The sequence below is a fragment of the Rhinatrema bivittatum genome, chromosome 7, assembly GCF_901001135.1.
Source record: "Rhinatrema bivittatum chromosome 7, aRhiBiv1.1, whole genome shotgun sequence".
In the NCBI taxonomy this organism is placed as follows: domain Eukaryota; kingdom Metazoa; phylum Chordata; class Amphibia; order Gymnophiona; family Rhinatrematidae; genus Rhinatrema; species Rhinatrema bivittatum.
The window spans coordinates 54,968,374-54,990,875 of record NC_042621.1 but is presented as its reverse complement, the minus strand read 5'-3'; the positions used below and the strand labels follow the sequence as shown (position 1 = coordinate 54,990,875).

Genomic DNA, 22,502 nt, shown 5'->3' with positions numbered 1-22,502 from the left:
CAAAGCGATGTGCATTTACGCCAGTCTGCTTGGAGTTAGTACAGAAAAATGTATGGTTCTCAATGCTGTACCCAGCGAAGCTTAAAATATGGCATGGAGGCAAGCTCTTAAATTTTGAATCGACGACTGAAACATTCATAGGTCTATGAGACTCCAACTGATAGCAATAATTTTTGTAGGGACTAGTACATATAAACACTAATCATACTCTCCCAAAACAAGAAACAAGCCAGGGAGGCCATGGACTGGGATTGTAAGGGCTGGTATTTTTTGTAAATTGAAATAGTCTGGAGGAAGTATAATCGTGACCGAAAGAACTCTGGCATGCATACTTCAAAACAGACTGAGGTAACCATAGGAGTGTGTAAAATCTTAAGAGGTTTGTGATGGAAAGCCAAACTGTAATTGGCAAAAAGTAGAACAGCCAGAGGATAAATGTCAAGGTTTAGTAGACCATTTCATGAACTAAGAATGCATTAAGAAATCCTGGACTAAGATGTTGAAGGAAAATAATGAAAAGTCTTCCCTTGGGAGCTGGGTAGTACATGATAGGATGAGAAGATTAAATACTTCCTGGCAATAAGATTTTTCAGCTCTTGCAGAACATTGCTAATACACAACACCAGCAAGGAAGGATAAGGGGTAATCATAGTAGTCCCTGATTAAATGAAATTTTAACCAGACCTGGTCTCGGGTGGGGATGGGGGGTTTGTTTGGCTTGTGTTACTTTTATGGAAGTTAATGATGATGTAAAAAACAATTTGCTGATACTTCCAGTTTTCAAAAGAAGAATGGGAATTGGTTCACCAAGCTTTAACTGGAGGAGTGGTTATTCATATGTAAGGGTATTCCCTCTCTTTTTCCTCCTTTCTTAGTTATGAGAAGAATTAATTAGGAAAAATGGTTATGCTGGAGGGGATGGCACCTGAGCGCACCATGTAAGTGATCTTGGCACTTTTTATGAGTGTAGAGTTTGTATGGTTAGAGTTACGTTGGGTAGTTGGGGTTTTAAGAAATAGAGTGTGTGTGTGTGTGGGGGGGGAGGGTAGGGTTTCATATTGGGAGTAGGATGGCGGTATTTGGGAATAGGACCAGGCAGATCTCCATGGTAATTGGGGTACAACAAAACTCCGAGTGTTCAGATAAAATCTGATATACGTCCAGTAAGTTTTGGAAGAGAGATTGTAGCAGGGCTGGCCTATGCTGGGGGACCAGCTACTCAATTTTTGGGAGCTTTGAAACTAATGAATGATTTGATTGCAATATTGAAATGAGATATGGGTAAGGTATTGAGATGTATTTTATGGAATGTAGGTGGGTTAGGTTCACCCATAAAATGGAAAAAGATTTTGCAAGCACTAAATAGACACACAGTTTCCATAGCATATGTGGAAAATTCATCATAGTGGTGGGTAGAATTAGAGGTAAAGATATTACGATATGTAACTTATGATACAAATGAATAGTTATTCTTTTTTTTTTTTTTTTTTACATGTATAGTGGGTCTTCTTATAAATGAGAGAAGAGCTTATTATAGGCGGGGAATATAATTGTGTGCATGATCATGTGCTGGATAAATCCATCTAAAGTGCGATGTGCAAATCTATGGAAAGGTAAAGGTATTATTTATTTGCGTAAAGCATTATAATTACTAGATGTTTGGCGGCTATTATACCTGAATATGAGGGATTATACACATGTATCGAAAGCACACATAACTTTGTCTAGAATTGATTAGATTCTTACTTCCCAATCAACGTTTCAGAAAATCACAAAGGCTGAGATAGGACCCAGTGAAATATCTGACCATTCTGTTATGGATTGACTTCCAGATAACCGTAGAGGATGGGGGGGATCAGATGTGGAGGTTTCCCAGTTCTTTAACTGGGAAAGATTGTCAAAGTTGTTTGCAAACTAAATGGAGGGAATTCGAAAGCAATAATGCCCAACATAAAGATTCACCAATATTTTTTTTTAGGAAATGAGCAAAGTAGTGATGCAGGGAGAGATATTTGCATATACTATTGGGAAAAATAAGTCTGCATAAAAATATTCAATTGGAAGGTAAATTGCAAAAGCAAAGAAGAAACTAGCTGCTCAAATGACCTCGGGCAATCAGGATGAGTACAGAGCTATTCTCTGAACTCTGAATACATCTCAAAACTTGGGAGAGGAAAACCTTCCTACTTCAGCAAAGAATAAACAAGCTGATTCACTTGGGAAAAAAATATAACCTTCAAACAAAGTTTCTGTCAGAACTTTAATGGAAATGTTAGGACGCATATCAGGGGTGGGTAAGGGGCAGGGGTGTGGCCTGCTGGTTGCGGCGGTTGCTACCCCTGATTGAGCTGGATGTTCACTAGGATGGCGCTGCTCTTTGCATTGGTGGAGGGGTGGAAGGGAATTGGGGCCAGAGGGTGCTGGAAGCCAATAGAGACGGGTGGGAGGGAGAAAAAAGGGGGAAAAAAAAATGGATGGACTGCGTAGCTTGCTGGGCAGACCGGATGGGCCGTTGGTCTTCTTCTGCCGTCACTTCTATGTTTCTATGAGAATGCTTCGGTGGCACTTGAAACTCAATTGGTAAAAATCTACATCTTGGTTCTCTCACAGAATTCTTATCCTAGGATCTCTCCACCATGTCTTAGGCTGATAAACTTCTTCAACCAAATTAATCCGCAGCCAGTCATTCCATACCCCACAAATTCAGCACTGCATGACAACAGATGCCTCAAGTCAGAGTTGGGTGGCACATTCCAGTGCTCTATGTTCTCAAAGGACCTGGTCCATACAAGAAAAAAGCGTCATATATAAACCTTTTGGAATTGAAAGCTATCGTCAAAATCCTTCTAGTATTTGAGCCATGGCTAGAGGGCTCAGTGGAACAAGTACAAATGGACAATATAGTTGTAATATACTACATTAATAGGGAGGAACAGGTTTCTCAAAACTGTGAGGAAGCATGCAAGATATGGTTCTGAGCAATAGCAAGGAAAGTACTCCTCACTGATATTTATCTTCCAAGGGAGGGCAATGTATTAGCGGATACTCCTGTCTCAATACGCTGACGTTCCTTTTTCATCATTGGGGAGAGCCAAGATAAGCCTGTTTGCAGCTGCATTCAGTCACAGATACCGATCCAAAAGATAACCTCCTGATGGACTGGCATAGAATATGTTCTTAATTTCCTGGAACCAACACCTAATGTATCTTCCCCCTATTCAGTTAATAGCCAAAAAATATTAAAGTTGAGAAAAGACAAATACATAATGATTCTGATAGCACCCTTTTGGCCACAACAAGTATGGTTTCCTTGGTTGCATAAGCTAGCAGTTTAAAGATTTGTTTTAATAATTTTTTCAACTCTTCTGACTCAATACAATGGATCTCTCCTATACCCCACCCTTCAATTTCTAGCTCCTACTGCATGGATACTGAGTGCAAGTTCTCAGAGGTAACCTTTTCTGGCAGAAATTACGGATATAATTTTGGCAGCAAGAAGATAATCTATTAGATGTCATTTCAACTTTAAATGAAAAAGATTTTCTATTCAGTCTACATCTCAAAAGCAAGATTATTTTCAATATTCCATTGCTACGTTGCTACAATATCTGTTGAGCCTTTCACATTCTGGATTGAAAACAATTTCAGAGTTCATTTAAGTACTATTGCAGCATATTACCAATGACTGGAGGGTTCTCAGTTTCCAAACTATTGGTTAGAAGATCTATGAGGGGGATGTCTTCATCTTTAAGTTTTATAAAACCTCCAACTCGGTGGGATCTCAATGTAGTACTCATGTATCCACCATTTGAACCTTTTAATTACAATTGATCAAAAGTTCTTGACCTGTAAGGTAGTGTTTCTATTGCTGATTACCTTCGGTGACAGAGTTGGTGAGCTACGGGCTTTAATAGTCCATGAACCTTATACACATTTTCAAAAACAGAGTGTTATTGAGAACTCAACCAAAATTCTCACCTAAATTAATTGTGCAGTTTCATTGTACTGCTTTTATTATATTAACAGGTTATGTGGTATACACATTTTTTAAAATAAATTTGAAGCAATCCATTGTTTTTAAGAACATAAGTTTTGCCATGCTGGGTCAGAGCAAAGGTCTATCAAGCCCAGCGTCCTGTTTCCAGCCGTGGCCAATCCAGGTCACAAGTACCTGGCAGAATTCCTACCAACTTTGTTTTTCCTAAAATATGTTTTTCATAAGAGGGTGAATAGACTCTACATACTTTGTATTGCAGAAGAGAATTATTTTAGCTAACTCTATTAGAAAGTCTCACCGGTTATTTGAGTTTTCTAGTCTAGTCAGCCAAATCGCTTTCAAAACAAACCCTGTCAGAATGGTTAGCATACATCAGTTCCCTTTTATTTTGCTGCTTCAAAAATTAGCCTTCCTAAAAATGTACAGGCTCACCAGGTAAAAGCAATATAAAACACTGTAGCACATCTATTTTCTGGATCAAATCAAGACACATGCAACGCAGCTACTTGGTCTTCATACATTTGTTAAATGTTGCTTAGAAGATTCTCGTAAAGATAGTATTTTTGGATAGGAGTCCTCAAAAGTTTATTTAACTAACAACTTCAACTCTCCCTTTTCCTAGTTTTTGGGTTGCAGAAAAAAAAAATAGAAGAATATGTTGTAATCTTTAGCTTGGGAGTCCCCACTTGTGTGGCTGCATTTCATCCTGCTTGCCTATGGAGAAAATGAAGTTGCGAACCAGTAGCATGTTTTCTGTAGGGATTTGACCAAGGAGATTCATGCAGTGGCTGCTGTGCGGGAATATGTGTGTGTGTTCAAAGACTTCTGGACCTTTCTGAGCATGGGAAGAGCATATTCTGTGTTGGCACTTTCAGATGACATCTCTCACTTGTGTGGCTGATTTGTCCTGCTTTATACAGAGAACCCTTGATACGGGTAAGCAGCTTTGCTTTCTTGACCAACTTTTCCAAGTCCAACTCTGTTCTGTCTCAGAAGAATTCAGGTCATAGGAGGCTGGATTTACCTTTTTAGGAGAAGGTGTTTCTCTCCATCAAAAAAACTGCATTGTTGATGGGCCTAGTAAAATATTTTCTGCAGCAGGACCAAACATCTGCAAGGTTGTTCTGATTCTTCTCAGGTACATGGCCATAGCTGCACATGTTGGGTCTTCAGCGGGCCCTCCAGAACCAATAAGATCAAATTTTATCAATGATTATCCCACCAAATTTCTTAAATCTCAAGATGAGAGCATCCTTTCAGTGGTGTAGATGAACCCGAAGATTCTAACGGTGGGTCTTTTGCTACACATTTCAGTGCATCAAGTGACACTTTCTGCGCCTCCACTAAGGGTGGGGAGTACACACCGATGCTAAATGTTTCTAAGGATTTTGGTTCCTAGCGGAGAAACCTCTGCAGGTCAACTTCTGGAGCTATAACCATCTATTATGTGCTAAGGGTTTTCTCTCACCTATTGTTAGAAAAGCCATGTTCTATGTGAACAAGCCAACAGACATGGGCTCATGCTGCTCATCTCTAGGTGACCTACTCATCCCATCGGGAATCTGGAATATGTTGATGGATGTCTCAGCAGAGTGCTGCAACTGCACAAGTGGTCTTTGAATCAAGGTTTTGCAGATGACTTGTTCACTCACTGGGTAACATCATCTGTTGTCCTGTTCATCTCAGCTGGCAACATTAAGGTCTACGCCTTGCATCCTTGCAGCCACAGATCAGCTCCCGATGCTTTTGTACTAGACTTCAGTGCAGGTTTACTCTGTACCCACCAATTCTACTCATTGCTAGGACTGTCCAGATGGTCCTTCAGGACAAAGCAAAGGTAATTCTCATAGCAAGCGGGATATCCTTATCTTATCAGGTCAGTCTCTGATTCCATTGGGGATGACTTTGACTCTTTAGACACACAAAGATGGCATACTGTACCATCCAAGCCTGCCATCTTTGGTTCTCATGGCATGGATGTTGGACATACAGTGGTGGTCTCCTTATTTCTTCTGAGGCACTGGAGAATGTGCTGATTTCAGCTAGGAAGCGCTCGTTCAGAAGTTCCTACAGTTTCAAATGGAAGAAATTTTCAATATGGTGTGGAACGAGCCAGCTGGATCCCGTTTCCTGTGGCCCGAGGGACTTGCTTCAATACCTTCTTGTCCTCTGGACTTAGCACCTCTTCAGTCCAAAGTTTTTCTCTGCACCACCCGGTAGTATCAAAGCTCATGAAAGGACTGTCATTCCAAGCCTCCAATCAGTAAATCTCCTGTGCCTTGAGTCCTCAAAGTATTCCATGTTGAACTCATGAAACCACCCTTTGAACCTCTTACGTTTGTTGACTTGAGGTTCTGACCTGGGAAGTGTATTTTTGTAGCTGTCACTTAGGCTTGAAGAGTAAGTTCTTGTTCTTGTTTGCCGTACTTGCAGCTTTTTCCCAGCAGGGTGGTACTGCATACTCACCCTAAATTCCCTCCAAAAGTGGTGTCCACTTTTCATATCAATCAAGCTATTATGTTACCTACTTTTCTTTCTTTTCACTCCTGAGACTGGAAGAAAAATTGGGAAGGGCAGTTGTCAAACTGTCTAATTGGCTAGTGGTTTATATCATGCACTGCTATGTGCTGGGTGGTTTACAGATTAAATTAAGGCTCATCAAGTGAGAGTAATGGCAACTTCAGTATCCCATCTCGGGGCTAGTGCCATTGAAAACATTTGCAAAGCTGCTATTTGGTTGTCAGTTCATACCTTCTCATACTACTACTGTCTAGATAACCTGTTCCAAAGAGACTAACTTTGGACAAGAAGTTTTGCGCAGCCTGTTCATCCAGTAGTCCACTCTCTACTGTTGGAGTCTGGGTTATCTGTTTTCACTAATTTCTCCACATTGCAGCCCTCATCTTGGGACTCTACTTGTATAATGGCTGATTCATGCCTGCTTGTGGACAGAGAAAGTTTGCTTCTTGTAAACAGAGTTCTCCATAGCATGATGAAACAGCCATGCTTAATACTTGCCTGCTTGCCCACCTCCCTGGAGAGTCACCATCTCACAAAAGCTTAAGCTGTGGAAGAGACTAAGGGGCTTATGAGGAAGCATGCATGTGTGAGAACTCTCATGCATGCTCAGTAAGACTTTACTGAGCTCTTATAGCTGGGTCTTTATTGGTGCTGTCAAGTGATGTCAAAATGCATTATAACCAGGGCCCCTGGTCTCCTGCAATTGTGTGGTCGTAGCAAGGGCCGCAAAATTCAGTACTTGCCGTGGAATTGGCCAGTCTTGGCCAAATTGTCACAGGAAAGCAGGGGTCCTCTAACAAAAAAATTGATGGCAGTGGTCTGCGCATTTCCCTTCTCCTTCCTGCTCCAGAAGAGAAATATTAATGGCCATGGATGGTGCGGTCTGCCGCCCCCTTCCCTCCTTCGATGCCCTCCCTGGCTTCTGTCACAGCCAAATAGGCGGAAGACTGCAGCCTTGCAGCTCCTCCGGCCCATTCTCCCTCCTCCCCTGCCGAAGCCTGAATGGCGCAAATGCTAAATGTGCATGTGCTATGAAACCCCAGGTATATTTTTTAGCCATTGTGTGGGGGACAGTTAAATACCCTTTGTAAACTGTCCTTCCTGAGACCAAGATTTGTAGTAAAACACTTGCAAATAGAATCTTTGTGGTCTGTAATGTACTGAGAATTAACCCTGTAGTTTGACTTGCTATACCACTTTTTCTGTAAATATCAAAGTAGTTTACAATAAGAAAAAATTGGTACAATGCATAAAGAAAAAGACTTGTTAATTTATAAAATCATTTAAACACACAAACTTTTCCCATTAGAAATTTTTTTGCATATTTAAATCACAGCCATCATGCTAGGCATTACCGGTACAGAGACCTTCCTTGACTTATGCATAATCATATAGCATTATGTAAGTCATTTTTTATATATTTTTTTTGATGCAAATAAAACTTATCTTGAATATGTGAAATCAAACTAGGTGCATGTTTCAATTCAAATCCCAACACTGTCCACGTTTCGAAACCTTTAGTTCCTGCATCAGGGGTACTGAATTGAAGTAAATCAACCTTATATTCCAAGTTAGCGTTTTGGCGCAAAACATTAGCTGAATGCTTTTCCCCCCACAAACACAATATAGGAAAAACCCTTTGAAACATCTGGCCCTTGGTTTGCTTTTGCATTTAATAAAATTAACTGAAATAGAGTCCTTATTTCTATATAATTGAGTGTTCCCTTGCTTGTAGAGATCTGACAGCCTTGTAAGTTTCTAAGTATTGCAAATAGTTATCAGAACTTTGACAAATGCTTTTGGTGTAGACAAAAAAATGAGTGGCATTTTTGTGTACTGGTGATAAAGATAAATTGCAATCCTCAAATAAACGTTTTGGTCCTGCGCAACGGAGATGTGGAAAAATGGGAAGGATTCTTTCAGATCACAGGTACATAAATGTTATGTGGAATGATTTTATACATTCATTAATCATTGGTGTGACGATTCAAGGGGAATGCAATCATTTAAACACACAAACTTTGCCCACTACATCTATATAGTAAGCTGCAGTATTTGCATGTATACATAATGGTCCATAATCGCCTGCCACATAGAACCACTCAAAAAGAAAAAAGGGCAAGGATTGGTGGCAAAGCTGATGTCACCCTGTCCTAAATATACTCCTTTGTCTCTTCTGTTAATATCATATGTGGTTCATGCTAAACATCCTGACAGGACCTTCTGGTTGGTAATACTTGGATAGAAGAATGAAATTTGTCATTCTGAGCAATTGACAGGAAATTCCAAAGTGTTGATGGAAGCATTGATTATATACACTGTCTTAGTTTAACTTATCAAATGATGTGTGAATTTGTTTTTTAAAATTTTATTTAATATTAACAAAATATATTGGAAACTGCCTCACAAAGCAGTCCTAAGCAATTAAAACTGTGGATCTTAAATTTCCAAATCTATAATACTTAAAAAAAAAAAAAAAAAAAAAAAAAAAAAAAAAAAAAGCAAATACGTTATGGAATTGATCTACTTAGGGAGCTAGCTTAAGAGACATCATTTGTCACTTGCATGCTTCACAAACATGTTTTATTTACATTTTTTTAATGTAAGTATTGAAAGAAAACTGTGTTTTTCTTTATTTCCCTCTAGAGGAAAGTATATCCGAAATGGAAACAGAGAGGTATTGATAATTAAGCTTAAATAAAATAAATTTTGTTTGGGAATCTACATTGTTTTATTTTACCTTCATAATTTTTGCTTCTAGTAGACTTTATTTACTGTCTAAAGTTGGTCAAACCGAAAATAACAGCACATCAAATTTTGTAGTGTATAAAAAGTCTATTGCTTATTAAAACATATTTGGGGGAGCTGTTTTTAGTCTGTTTATAACAGTACCTGTTAAGCTATAAAGGTTAGCATGAAGTACCGAATAGGGAACTTGAAGCATACAGTGTTTATTTTTATATTGCAAAAATGTATGAGATGAAGTATGATTTACTCCAGGGGGAATTCTGCGCAAAAAAATTTAAAATTCTACCACAAAAACTTAAAATTCTGCAAACTTTATAGTGGTCAAAATAACACAATTTACACGACAGTCTTTAAGTAATTACATTTTAAATTAATACAGAAATGTTATTACTTAGATGCAGAATTTTAAATATTCTGAGCAGAATTTCCCTAGAAATTCACTGTAAGTGTCCCTTCCACTCGCTCTCCCTACTTCCCTGTCCACGTTGCCCTCTCAGGCCCCAACTCCTCCACCTGCCAGTATCTCTCCCCTTCCACTCTATTGCCAGTCCCAGAGTTTGACCCCGTTCTCAGTACTGCCCCTCACACAGGCTCCCTCTGTCCCTCCCTCTCTCTAGTACACACACATCCCCTCATACAGGCTCCCTCACTCTCTCGCGCACACACACACACACACATCCCCTCATACAGGGTCCCTCTCTCTTGCATACACACCACCAGCTCCCTTTCTCTCTCACACAAATACAATCTCACACAGGCTACCTGTGTCTCTCTCTCACGCACCTCTTCACACAGGCTCTGTCTCACACATACACAATCCCTTCACACAGGGTAACACCCTCGCATACATACGAGCTTCCAATATCTCACACACATGCACACTCCTTCACAATCTCCTCATATAGGTTCCCTCTCTCTGAAACCCACACTCAAGCTTCCCCCCAGCCCCCCTCTCTTACCTCCCATTCTCTCTCACTCCTCTCCCTCACACCCCCTCCCCTTTCTCACACCCCTCTCCCTTACACACACACACATTTTCTCTCACTGGGGCCTTCCATCTTCTCTGCGAGCAGAGCACACTCCGTTCGTGGCACACGGGGGCCTTCATCTTTGCTGCGAGTGGAGAGAGTTCTGCAGCACATGCGGACCTTCATCTTCGCGCGCTCCGCGGCATGCCGGAGGTCTCCTCTGCTATTTTCTGCGCAGAATTGCCAAATTCTGCGCAGGGGAAATTTGCAAATTCTGTGCTCCGCAGTAGAGCAGAATTCCCCCAGATCTAAATGATGAAAGAACTAGCGAGAAAACTGAAAGAAAATGGTGAAGCTCCGAGATGAGCAAATTGATCTTTTTCAAGAAGCTAAATAGTATTACTACTTTGAGGCAATATTGACCCAATTTCAAACATTTTTTGTTGCCACATTTTAACTCATTATGTTTTTGAGCAATTTTCTTTTGTGATTTTTATCTCCAAGTATGCAGAATTCCATTCTTTAAATATGCAGCATTTATCAACAAGTCTGCCACAATTAATAGTATTTTAACTTTGATCTTGGTTATATGTTATTTATAGTTGGATGTACAGTATATGTCCAAGTTGGGTATTGCCAAGTTAATTTTTAGGAATGTTCAAGGCATTAACTTTTGAATATCTGAAGGTTTTTTCCCCTTTTGTGTTATTACAGTTAGTAAAACAAAGTTTCATCCTGTGCTATTACAGTAAACAAAGTAATTTAAGAGTAATTTAAGTTTTAAAATTCCATATTGTTGTGTAGGTAAAATTATGGCACAGTCAGTATGCTAGAAGGTGCTTCATATAACAGTGTCCCCCCACTGTGAGCTTAGGGAAATTTGTTTACACAGAGGATGCTGTAACTACAATGCAATTCTGACAGAATTACATGTTAGCATGCTATTTTCTCCAAATAAAATAAATTTTATATTGTAAAACGGAGCATGAGCAGATAAAATTAATACGGAAGTGTTCACAAAAATAGGCTTTGACCAAGCATCTTTAGTTGTTAATCTCTACCAGTGTTTTAACAGCTTTAGCATGGTGGCTCAACAACCACAGACTCAAAATTTAACCCCCAATAAATCTGAAGAACTCTGGCTCAGCCAACAATGCCATCCCTTATCTCTGCTCTCCCTCTCAGAAACTCCCTTACAACCCAAAGACTCAGTATGGATCCTAGGGGTTCACCTAGACCACAACCTTACCATGGAATCGCACATCTCAAAAGTAGTGAGAACTTCTTTCATGTGCCAAATTCAACAGCTGAGTAACTTCTTTGAGAGAGGCAAACTCTCAACCATGATGCATGGACTACTGCAATTCTCTTTTCGTTAGCCTTTCACAACACAATCTCAAATGCCTCCAACTCCTACAGAGCATATTAGCCTGAATCTTATTTGGGGCCAATGCAATAGACCACATAAAAACAATCTGAAGAAATCACATTGGCTCTCTATTGAACACCGGATACAATTCAAAACGCTCTGCTTAATGTTCAAATGTGTGAACAAACTGCCCCTTAATCTCTTTCCCAGCTTCTCTTCCCTTACATACCCACAAAATCTTCCCAAATGGCCCTCCTCTCTGTTGACAGCTGCCAAACCCACTTACACAAAATTCTGGGCATTCAGCTGCCATGCCCCAAAATGATGGATCATCCCTTCGCCTTGAAACCAGCTACCTTAACTCCTAGAAGCAAGTTAAGGCATGGCTCTTCACTCTGGCCTTCGATGCCCATAACAGACCTTGACATTAGAAAGACTTTCATCCTTTTCAGAAATGTGCTTCTACCCAAGGCTTTATCCAACAACTTTATTCTCTTCTACTGGTACCTGCTCGTCCTTTCTTCTCATCTATCACTATTAACAGTCATGTCCATTGGATATGCTTTGCCTCAATCCTAACCACGAATACTCTACCTCTTTCACTCCTGCAGATGCTGCCCTTATGATTATGAATCCTATTACCACTGTAAATTGAATTAACTTGTTTGTAATTTGCATTGGGATCTTTTGATAAAAAGAATATCAAATATCTATAAATAAATAAGTAGCAAAATCTGAAGAGCTGCATTCATCTTTTCAGTTTGTGTAATCTTGTATGTACCCTGATATAACTTTTTTGTTCTTTTTTTCTAGTAAATTTCCTGTGAATAAACTCCATTCAGAGGGGCAATATAATGAAAAGACAGATGGCGCAAAGTATGAATTTCCCTTTTTTTAAGGTTACTATTGTACTTGTAAATGAAATGTTTTGGTGGTTTTAACTAACAGTGGGCTAGAGGAGATATAGAAACATAGAAATGACGACAGAAGAAGACCAAATGGCCCATCCAGTTTGCCCAGCAAACTTCCACACTTTTTCTCTCTCTCTCTCTCTCTCAAACTTATTTGTTACTCTTTGCCTTTAGTAACCTTATAGTTCTGTTTCCCTTCCACCCCCGCTATTAATGTAAACGTTTGGTTCTATATGCTTAATATATTTGCTCCAATGATAGAAAAATTGAGTTGTAGCTCAAATACTTGTGATGAAGCACAGTTTAAATCCAATTTTTCAGTGCTTCCAGTTACAGAGCTACCAATTACTACTTTTTACTTAATTATTCCAAATAACATGCTTTCTGAAATATCTTATTTAAATTAGTCTAGAATGCAACTTCCACACCCATTATGTCTGTAGCTGATACTTTGTATGGAAAGTGTGCATATGCAAAGCCAGAAATGTTTAAAGAAATATATAATAATAATACTCAAGAGTGAATGATAGCCACTATAGTGGTGGTAACTCCTATCTCCAGCGGTTTCCTTTCAGAACTAGCAGAAGACTGTAGGCTATTTGTCTCAGTAGAAGATTACTTCATGTACTAGTCAGTACATGAAGTAATCCACCCTCCGACCCCCAAACACAGCAAGCTCTGGACTTGCATACCTAGAGCTGTAAGTCGTATGTAAACTAGCAGAACTGGATTTTTTTTTTGAGTACCTTAATTCCATGAATTCTCAATTGACAAGCAGAATTAATCAGCCATAAGAGTCACAAGTGGTTGACTTTATCCAATGGTGCTGATATAGAGTGTTTCTCACGAAACTTATAAAAGCCTAGAGATCAATAGTCAAAGGACTGGTCAAGGTAACTTTAAATATACCCAAACCCAAGATGTGAAAATTCTCCCCTGCTCACTGGCTGACTTTATCCAGGCAAAATTTGGCTGAATAAAGAAGTGACGATAGGGGAATTCTGTGGTAAGTCTGGCTCGAAAAATAGCTGACCTAAAGTTACTTGGGTAACTTTAGCTGAGTATATTCAGTGGAACATTTCCTAGAATTCTTCTGCCATGCACATGTAATGGTGTAATATAGAGGTGTGATCCTCCAAAGTCAAGAGTGGGAGGTGCACAGACAGGGTAATTTTGGCAGGTTCTAACTGGAGCAGGGGCAGGATGACTTCTGCCTGAAACAGCCATCTTCCCTTTGTTGACCTCTGAAGTGCTGCCATTCTGCCATTGCTGAAAAAATAGTCAAAGCAAAGATCAAAGTGGAAAATGACTGTTTTGAAGAAAAGATGACTGAGCAAGCCTTAAAAAGAAGTGTTGATGCAGGGCCTATGGATTTGCAAAAAACTGGTTCAGCACTAGAATATTGAAAATAAAAAAAACGAAATCATAGTAAATGCAAACTTTTGATAGAAACTAGTAAGGAAGATAAAAGTATCACAAAAGCATGCTTAACAAGAAGCTTAAAAAACAAATTCCTAAAATATGGGCTGCTCAAAGAGGAAAAGATGGATCTGGAAACTGGAAAAAATGAGACTGAGGCATATTGTGGGTACATGGCTGTGCAGTAAGTGCTGTGCATGCCTAGTGAAGTTACAGATTCTCCAAGGACAAGCAGGATGGCAGATCTTGCACATGGGAGATATCAGATGGAGCCCAGCACAGAAAACTTATGTCAAAGTTTCTAGATCTTCGAACCGTTGTGATGTAACTACGAATGACGGTATACAAAATCTTTTAAATAAATAAATAAAATAAGTCTTTGACTGAGCCTCATTGAGCTTGCTCACGCGTGCACTATACCACACGTCCACCCATGGTCCCTTCAGTCCCTTTTCCACAGAGCCTCATGGTTGGGTGAGCCTCTTACATTTTTCAAATGCTTTTTGTGTTCCTCATGTGGTCGATGTGGAGTTATTCCCCCCCTCTCCCCTTCAGTCTTCTTTTTTCCACGCAGCAGTAGCCACGCGGTTAAGGAGCTCCACAGGGATTCCTGACAGGAATTTTCCTCACGGAATTACTACAACTTTTCTTACCCCACAGGGGTCCCTCCTTCAATTTTTTCAAGCCGCGGTACTCCAGTAAGTTTTCTAACTGTTTTCGGTCGATTCCCGTCGAGCTTGGCCCTCAGGCCATCGACCGTACCGCTGCTTAACGTTTTCATGGCCATGGCGTCTGGGTTCTATCATTGCCCGGACTGCAATCGCACCATGTCCATAACAGACCCTCATAAGGTCTGTGTATTGTGTCTTGGATGTGAGCGCGATGTCCTGACCTGCACCAAATGTGCCCTAATGACACCAAAAGGTCGCAAAGCCAGAATGGAGAAGATGGAACTTCTCTTCCGTGCTCAAACCCCAGCGCTATCTATTGCATCGACATCGTCAGAACCGGCACAGTCAACTTCGTGTCAGTATCGACCACCGACCGGTGACCGGCATCGACGACTTCTCGGCCTTCAACCACCTCTACTCTCCCTCAGGACCGAGGGGATCGTAGAGAGAAACATCGCCACAGACATCACAAGTCTCGGATCATCGACCTTGCCATCGTCTGATCCACCGTCGAAGAAACCCCGTCCAGAAAAGGCACAGACCTGTTCGACCGGGTCACAGAGGCAACCCTCACCCGAAAGGGGATTGGGAGCCGCGACTCTGCCTTTAACGGTGGTCCCTCCGGCTATGCCTCTACCACCTTCTTCTGTTCCGGAGCTGGGGCTGCTTGCTCCAGGTCTCCGAGAAGAACTGGACTGGCTGGTTCAGGAGGCCATCGACAAGGCGATGCATCGACTCCCAAGTTCCTCCAGCACCAACACCGGTGCCGATCGTGGAACCGACCACCGACCCGATTCCGGCAGCGTTGGCACCGCTGCTCTCGAAGATGGAAGCGCTTATTGCCGCTTTTCCACCGATGGATCCTGGGTCACCGATGGCTCCGGTGCCTTCTCCGCTTACTTTGTCATCGGGAGGAGAAACACTGTTCTGCATCCCTCCATCGGGAATCCTACCAATGCCTCAGCCATCGATGCCGATGCGTCCATCGGCGCCACCGACCATCCATCGATGCCTGCACCGGTGCCTTCGATGCTTTCATCGGTGCCTCCAATTATTCCTTTGATTCCTTCGGAGCCTAAACCAGTACCTTCAGGGATTCCACCGTCCCGTCCCCCTCGGGCTCCTAGAGGGGCAGGTGCTGATCCCTACGATACCTGGACTGATGATTCTTCACCAGACAGCGATGACCTGCCTTCACCACCTTTCCTACTAAAAGCAGAAAGTGTTCTCCTCCAGAGGACCTTTCCTTCATAAATTTTGTGGAGATGTCTGAATTGGTTCCCTTCCAATTACAGACCGAACAAGATGACAGGCATCAAATGATGGAGCTGTTGCGATTCCTGGATGCTCCCAAGGAAATAACCTCCATCCCTATTCACCAAGTTCTTCTGGATCTCCTCAAAAAGAACTGGGAACACCCTGGCTCTGTTGCTCCAGTCAACAGGAAGGCTGACACCACTTATTTGGTACAGTCAGCCCCAGGTTTTCAAAAACCTCAATTGGATCACCAATCTGTGGTTGTAGAATCTGCCCAAAAGAGGACAAAGAGATCAAAACCCCACACTTCCTTTCCCCCAGGCAAGGAGCAAAAATTTCTAGATGCCATTGGTCACCGGGTCTTCAGGGCTCAATGCTCATCTCCCGAATTGCCTCTTATCAGCTCTATATGACCCAATACAACAGGGTCTTATTTAAGCAGATACAAGACATGACAGACTCCCTGCCTCAGCAATTTCAAGATCAGCTCCAAACCCTAATAAACAAGGGTTTTGAGGCGGGCAAGCATGAGATAAGATCATCTTACGATATCTTTGACACTGCTACCAGGGTATCTGCAGCTGTGATCTCGACAAGAAGATGGGCCTGGCTCAAGTCTTCGGACCTTTGCTCTGAAGTGCAAGACAGATTATCCGACCTGCCCTGTGTAGGAAACAATGTGTTCGGCGAACAGATTCAACGAACGGTGGCGGAACTCAAGGACCATCATGAGACCCTGAGACAGCCCTCTCTGATGCCTTCTGAGTACTCCTCAAAACAGCCTTTCCGGAAAGCCCCTAAAAAGTCCTTCTTCCGTCCGAAGAAATCCTACCCGCCACCGGCTAGCACTCGCTCTACGAGACCATTTCAAAAAACCCAGTCTAGTCAGATACGAAAACAAAAGCTGCAAGCAGCTCCTCAGCCGGGCCCTGCTTCCGGTTTTTGACTCCTGCATAGAAAGTAGCAGCCAGCTTCCCCTGCCTCACATACCAGTGGGAGGTCGATTGTGCCATTTCAACAACAGGTGGCACTCAATCACCTCAAACCATTGGATCCTAGCGATAATCGCTCAAGGTTATCTTAACTTTCTCTCCATCCCACCGGACTCCCCACCTCTACCGACGTGAAGAACATCCGATCACTCCATCCTTCTGGAACAGGAGGACTGCCCGCTTCTCCAGTCCAAGGCAATAGAACCAGTACCCTACTCTCAGCACGGCCTAGGGTTCTATTCCCGATACTTCCTAATCCTCCAAAAATCAGGAGGCGTTCGTCCAATTCTGGATCTACGTGCCCTCAACAAATACCTCCATCGAGAAAAGTTCAAAATGGTAACCTTGGGTTCTCTTCTGCCTCTTCTACAAAGAGGAGACTGGCTCTGCTCTCTTAGACCTCCAGGACGCATACACTCATATTGCAATAACTCCATCTCATCGCAAATACCTGAGATTTCTGGTAGGCCCAAGCACTATCAGTACAGAGTGCTTCCATTCGGCCTCGCGTCTGTACCACGAGTCTTCACAAAATGTCTCGTAGTAGTTGCAGCCTTCCTCAGACTTAAGGTGTTCACGTCTACCCCTATCTAGATGATTGGTTGATCAGGGCTCCCACTCAGCAAAGTGCTCTGTCGTCCCTACATCTTACCTTACACACTCTGATTTCGCTAGGATTTCTCGTCAACTACGACAAATCCTACTTAGTCCCATCTCAAACCTTATCATAGGGGCAGACTTGGACACCTTGCAGGCAAAAGCTTTTCTACCTCGACAACAAGCTCTCACTCTCGTCTCTCTCACACACCAGCTGCAGTCTCAGCGCTATATGACTGCACACCGCTTTCTCATCCTACTGGGACACATGGTGTCCTCAGTTCAGGTTATCCCAATGGCCTGCCTAGCCATGAGAGTCATGCAGTGGACTGTAAGGTCACAATGGACTCAATGCATTCAGCCCCTGTCGACCATTGTCCACGCCACCGACTCACTCAGTCAGTCTCTCGCCTGGTGGAAAAATTAGATCAATCTCCTCCAAGGCTTGCCCTTCTTCCCTCAAATAACTCTCACCACCGATGCTTCCAACCTCGGCTGGGGAGCCCATGTGACCAATCTGCAGACACAAGGAACTTGGTCTCCAGAGGAAGCCAAACATCTGGAGCTTCGAGCAATCAGATATGCCCTCAGAGTATTTCAGGATCGGACTTAAATCTGAGGAGGAAGTGACGTCATCCCAGCAGATGGCCGACTAAACCTGAGTCTCTCCCCAGACACTGGATAAATCGGCTGACATCGAGCACCCCGACCGGCGATTTGCTATCTACACACTCAAAATAATATCTGGATCGCCGGCAGATGTCTAATAGGCGGAAAACGCTTGATTTAAAAAAGTATTCTTACAGCAAATTGACGCTGGACGGAGAGCCCCCAGGAGACAACATGGCGGGCGCAGGTGAAGAGGCAGCGGAGCTCAATGAGGAGGCCACGGGCGCACACATGGATGAAAATGTGATCCCCACGAAGGCAGAGATGAAGAGCTGGTTCGAAATCAAAACTGAAATAGCGGCAAAAACCGCAGTTATCATGACATCGATAGAAGAGCTTAAGGGGGACATCGCAGAAAATGGCCGCCGCATATTTGAGGTCTAAACCAGAGCGGAAGCAAACAGTTCAGACATTAAAGAACAACAAGAAAAACTGAATGCCATGCATGAAGAGATGGAACGTCTACAGGAAAAGATGGAAGACCTAGAAAACAGGTCCCGACACCACAACCTTCGTTTTCGAGGCATCCCGGAGGGGCCTGAATATTTGGACTGCTCGGCTATTGTGGCTCAGATCAGCGCCATGCTTCTTAGTGCAGGCGCGGGAACCCCTTCCACGGATCAGGAAGTGGAGGTGAAAATAGCGCGAGCCCATAGAGTCTTTGGTCCCCGGGTTAATAATTTGCCGAAAGACATTATTGCCTGTTATCATGAATTCGCCGTCAAAGACAAAATCGCCAGTATAGCGAGACAACAACCCACCTGGAAGTGGCAGGGGCATGAGGTCATGATTTTTATCGATCTCTCCCCCAAAACGATAAAGAAGCGGAGAGACTTCAAACCTGTCACAGATCTTTTACGAAAGGAGAATATCCGGTATCGATGGTTGTTTCCATTCGGGCTTAACTTTACAATGAAGGGCGAAGCGCACCGGGCAAAAACACCAGCAGAGGCCTCTAATATTCTGCGTGAGGCAGGGTATCCCGAGATTTTGGGTTTACCTGGCATCCCTAAACAAGCCATTCGTAAGGAAGGACCCCCACGTTGGCAACGGGTGAACAGAGGAGATAAAAGGCTGCGACGACAGCCTGATTCCATCACGCAGCGATGAGAACCGGTTTGGTGGGCGAGCTAGAGTCACCATAAGTGCTAAATGAATATCTGCGATATGCATCAGATCTGCTACCCTGGAGCCGCAAGTGTACCTTATATATGGGTAAAGGTTACTAATTTTGCAGCACACATAAGTTATTTTTCTGCTGTATTGTTTAACCATGTCCATAGTTCTTCTAATGTTATGGTCTAAGGCTTTGGTTCAGCTAGTTTATTCGTTCGGGGTGCTCTGGTTGTTAGAAAATATTAAATTAAGATTACATGATGTCACAGAGGGAGGACTACTGCTGGGATGATCGACTCCTCCCTTACTCAGACAGCGTGGCCCTGGGAAGGGGAACAGACTGTGGGGGAGGTGGGAAAGCGGGAGGGGAAGCTAGAGGGTAGAATGTATTACAGGTTAACTAGCATGGTGGAAAACTGGTTATCATGGGAATACAGACATGCCAGATTCCTAGCGTGGCAGTGGCAGTTAGCGACGCCCATTAGGCTCCTAGCCTCTTATACTACAATTCCATGACGACTTTACACATTATGTCCCTTAATGTAAAGGGACTGAATATGCCTTACAAACGGCAATCTCTTTTTGATGATCTGAACCAAAATCTTACTATGATAGCCCTGTTACAGGAAACCCACCTAAAGAAGAGATATGAGCGCTTACTTAAACACCCCAATTTCCCTAGACAATACTGGGCTGCTAGACCTCTGGCTCATAAGTATTTAGGGGTAGGAATACTCTTGCACAAAGATTTGATATATGAAGAAATAATGTGTCATGCAGACCCGGAGGGTAGATATCTACTACTGGTTATAGCCATAGGTGGGGAAAAGTATTCCCTGATAAGTTCATATGCCCCGAACACGGCACAGAGTTCCTATCTGGAGTGTCTTTCTCAGTTAATTGATCTGTGGGCTGAGGGCCATATAATTTTGGGAGGTGATTTCAACATGACAGTAGACCCTCGCCTAGATAATTCACATAATAATTCTCCGACTAAGCGGATGGACCGCCAAGTATTTCGTAGATTTATGCGGCGCCATGGCCTTGTCGATACTTGGTGGGTCTGGCACCCCAAGTCCAGGAATTATACCTTTTTTTCCAGAGCACATAAAACCTACTCTCGAATTGACTACCTTTTTGTTGATAAGGGTTGCTGTAATCAGGTCATTGACCCGTGCCTGGGCCCTATTACGTGGTCAGATCACGGTCCAGTATTCATGCAATTTCATTTCTCTGGGTATGATAAAGGACAACAATATTGGAGACTAAATGACAGTCTCCTCGAAGATGAGGAATTTTGTACTCAGTTGCATGGGGATATTCAGGAATACTTGCAGATTAATGATACCCCTGATATCTCTCCCAGTATACTATGGGACTGTTTAAAAGCGGTGTTGAGGGGTAAATTCCTTTTGGACTATGCTTCTTTAATTATTTTTTGGCCTTTAACTTCCTTCCAGCTCTTAAGCTTCCCAAGTTTTTTACTCCTTGTTAAATGTAACTTTATCTTATTCTCTTTTCTTGTTAATTACTTTTATTTATTGCTTCTGTTATACCCTTGTTTTATGTAAACCGATCCGATATGGTTTATTTACTATGAAGGTCGGTATAAAAAAGTGTTAAATAAATAATAAATAAATAAATAAGCTCATAGCTAGGGGGGCTTATGTAAAGAGATGTAAACAGCGGGATAAGGTTGCTACTTTAATGCAATTGCAGCACTTGGGGCTAGCACACTCAGCTACTGGGGATGATAGTCTAGTGGCACAAATGGATACCCTACGCCACCACCTGGCGGAACTCGAAGCGGCCCAAATAGCACACAGATTGACCTGCAATAAGCAGTTATACTATGAAGGGGGAAACAAGGCCGGTAGACAACTGGCTCGAAAATTGAAGGTCAAACACGCCCAGAATAATATTGTCAAATTAAAAGATGAGCAAGGGAAGATGTTAACTTCTAACGCAGATATTAGACAGTGATTTATCCGTTTCTATATGGATCTTTATGCTCCTAAGACTACCATAAGCCAGGCCGAGATAGAGGAATATTTCCAGCGTACGACGCTACCGCAAGTAACCCCTGAGGCACAAATATTTCTAACACGGGACATCACAGCGGCAGAAGTGACATGGTCCATTAAATCCATGAAATTAGGCAAGTCGCCAGGGCTCGATGGTTATACAGCTTCTTTTTATAAGAAATTTATAGTGTTACTTGTGCCTCCACTGGTTACATTGTATAATTCTCTACAGGGGCCGGTCTCTATTTCCTCGGTGGATAATCTGGCAGGAGTAACTCTTATAGCTAAACCTGGTCGGGATCCCACGATTTGTGGCTCATATCGCCCCATATCGTTAATTAACCTAGACATGAAAATCCTAGCCAAAATTCTAGCCAACCGGCTTAATGCCTCTCTACCTGGTTTGATACATCCCGACCAATCTGGTTTTATTCCTGGCCTAATGGCGTCGGATAATGTCCGCAAAACGGTAGATGCCATGTGGTGGCTGCTATTGTTAGCCATAGACGCCGAAAAGGCTTTTGACTATGTGCATTGGCCATTTTTGTTCCACACCTTGCGCTTATTTAACTTGGGAGATAAATTCATCACATGGATCCAAAAATTATATGAAGCACCCACTGCTTGTTTAAAAATTAATGGAGGGTATTCCTCACCTTTTGCAGTCGGTAGAGGGACCAGGCAGGGGTGTCCGCTTTCTCCATTGCTGTTTGCGCTCTTTTTAGAACCATTTACACATCAAATTCGGAGTAATAGCTTAATAACAGGCGTGAAGGCCGGAGACTTTTCTTCAAAAATGTCTCTCTTCGCAGATGATATTCTGTTCACTATTACTGACCCCCTTCAGTCACTACGGGCAGATTCTGAAGAAATTGCAGCCTTCAGTAGCGTCTCAGGGTTTTCGATTAACTGGGAAAAATCTGAATTATTGAATGTCAACTTATTACCTGACTCGATAGCCCAAATTAAACTGGAGTTTCCTTTTAAATGGGCCAACCAAAAAAGAAAGTACTTGGGGGTATATCTGGGCACGGAGAATGATCTGTTTCACTTAAATTATCTACCGCTTATGGAAAAAATATATAAAAACCTTGAGGAGTGGGACAGGTACTACATTTCTTGGCTGGGGAGATTAGCAGTTCTAAAGATGAACATTCTGCCCCGGATTTTGTACCTACTGCAAACCTTACCCATAACCATACCTGTGAAGCTATTGGATAAATGGCAAAAGAGATTAAATAAAT

General features: G+C 42.4%; 1 protein-coding gene across 6 annotated transcripts in view; it reads left to right on the top strand.

The window, feature by feature from the left end:
* Nucleotides 1-22,502, top strand: part of TDRD12 (tudor domain containing 12) — a 387,684-nt gene that overhangs the window by 86,726 nt on the left and 278,456 nt on the right. For all 6 annotated transcript variants that reach the window (XM_029608411.1, XM_029608406.1, XM_029608409.1 and 3 more), the window contains 2 exons: nt 9,164-9,194; nt 12,416-12,478. In XM_029608411.1, the coding sequence (XP_029464271.1) occupies nt 9,164-9,194; nt 12,416-12,478 (94 nt within the window). The remainder of the gene's footprint in view (nt 1-9,163; nt 9,195-12,415; nt 12,479-22,502) is intronic.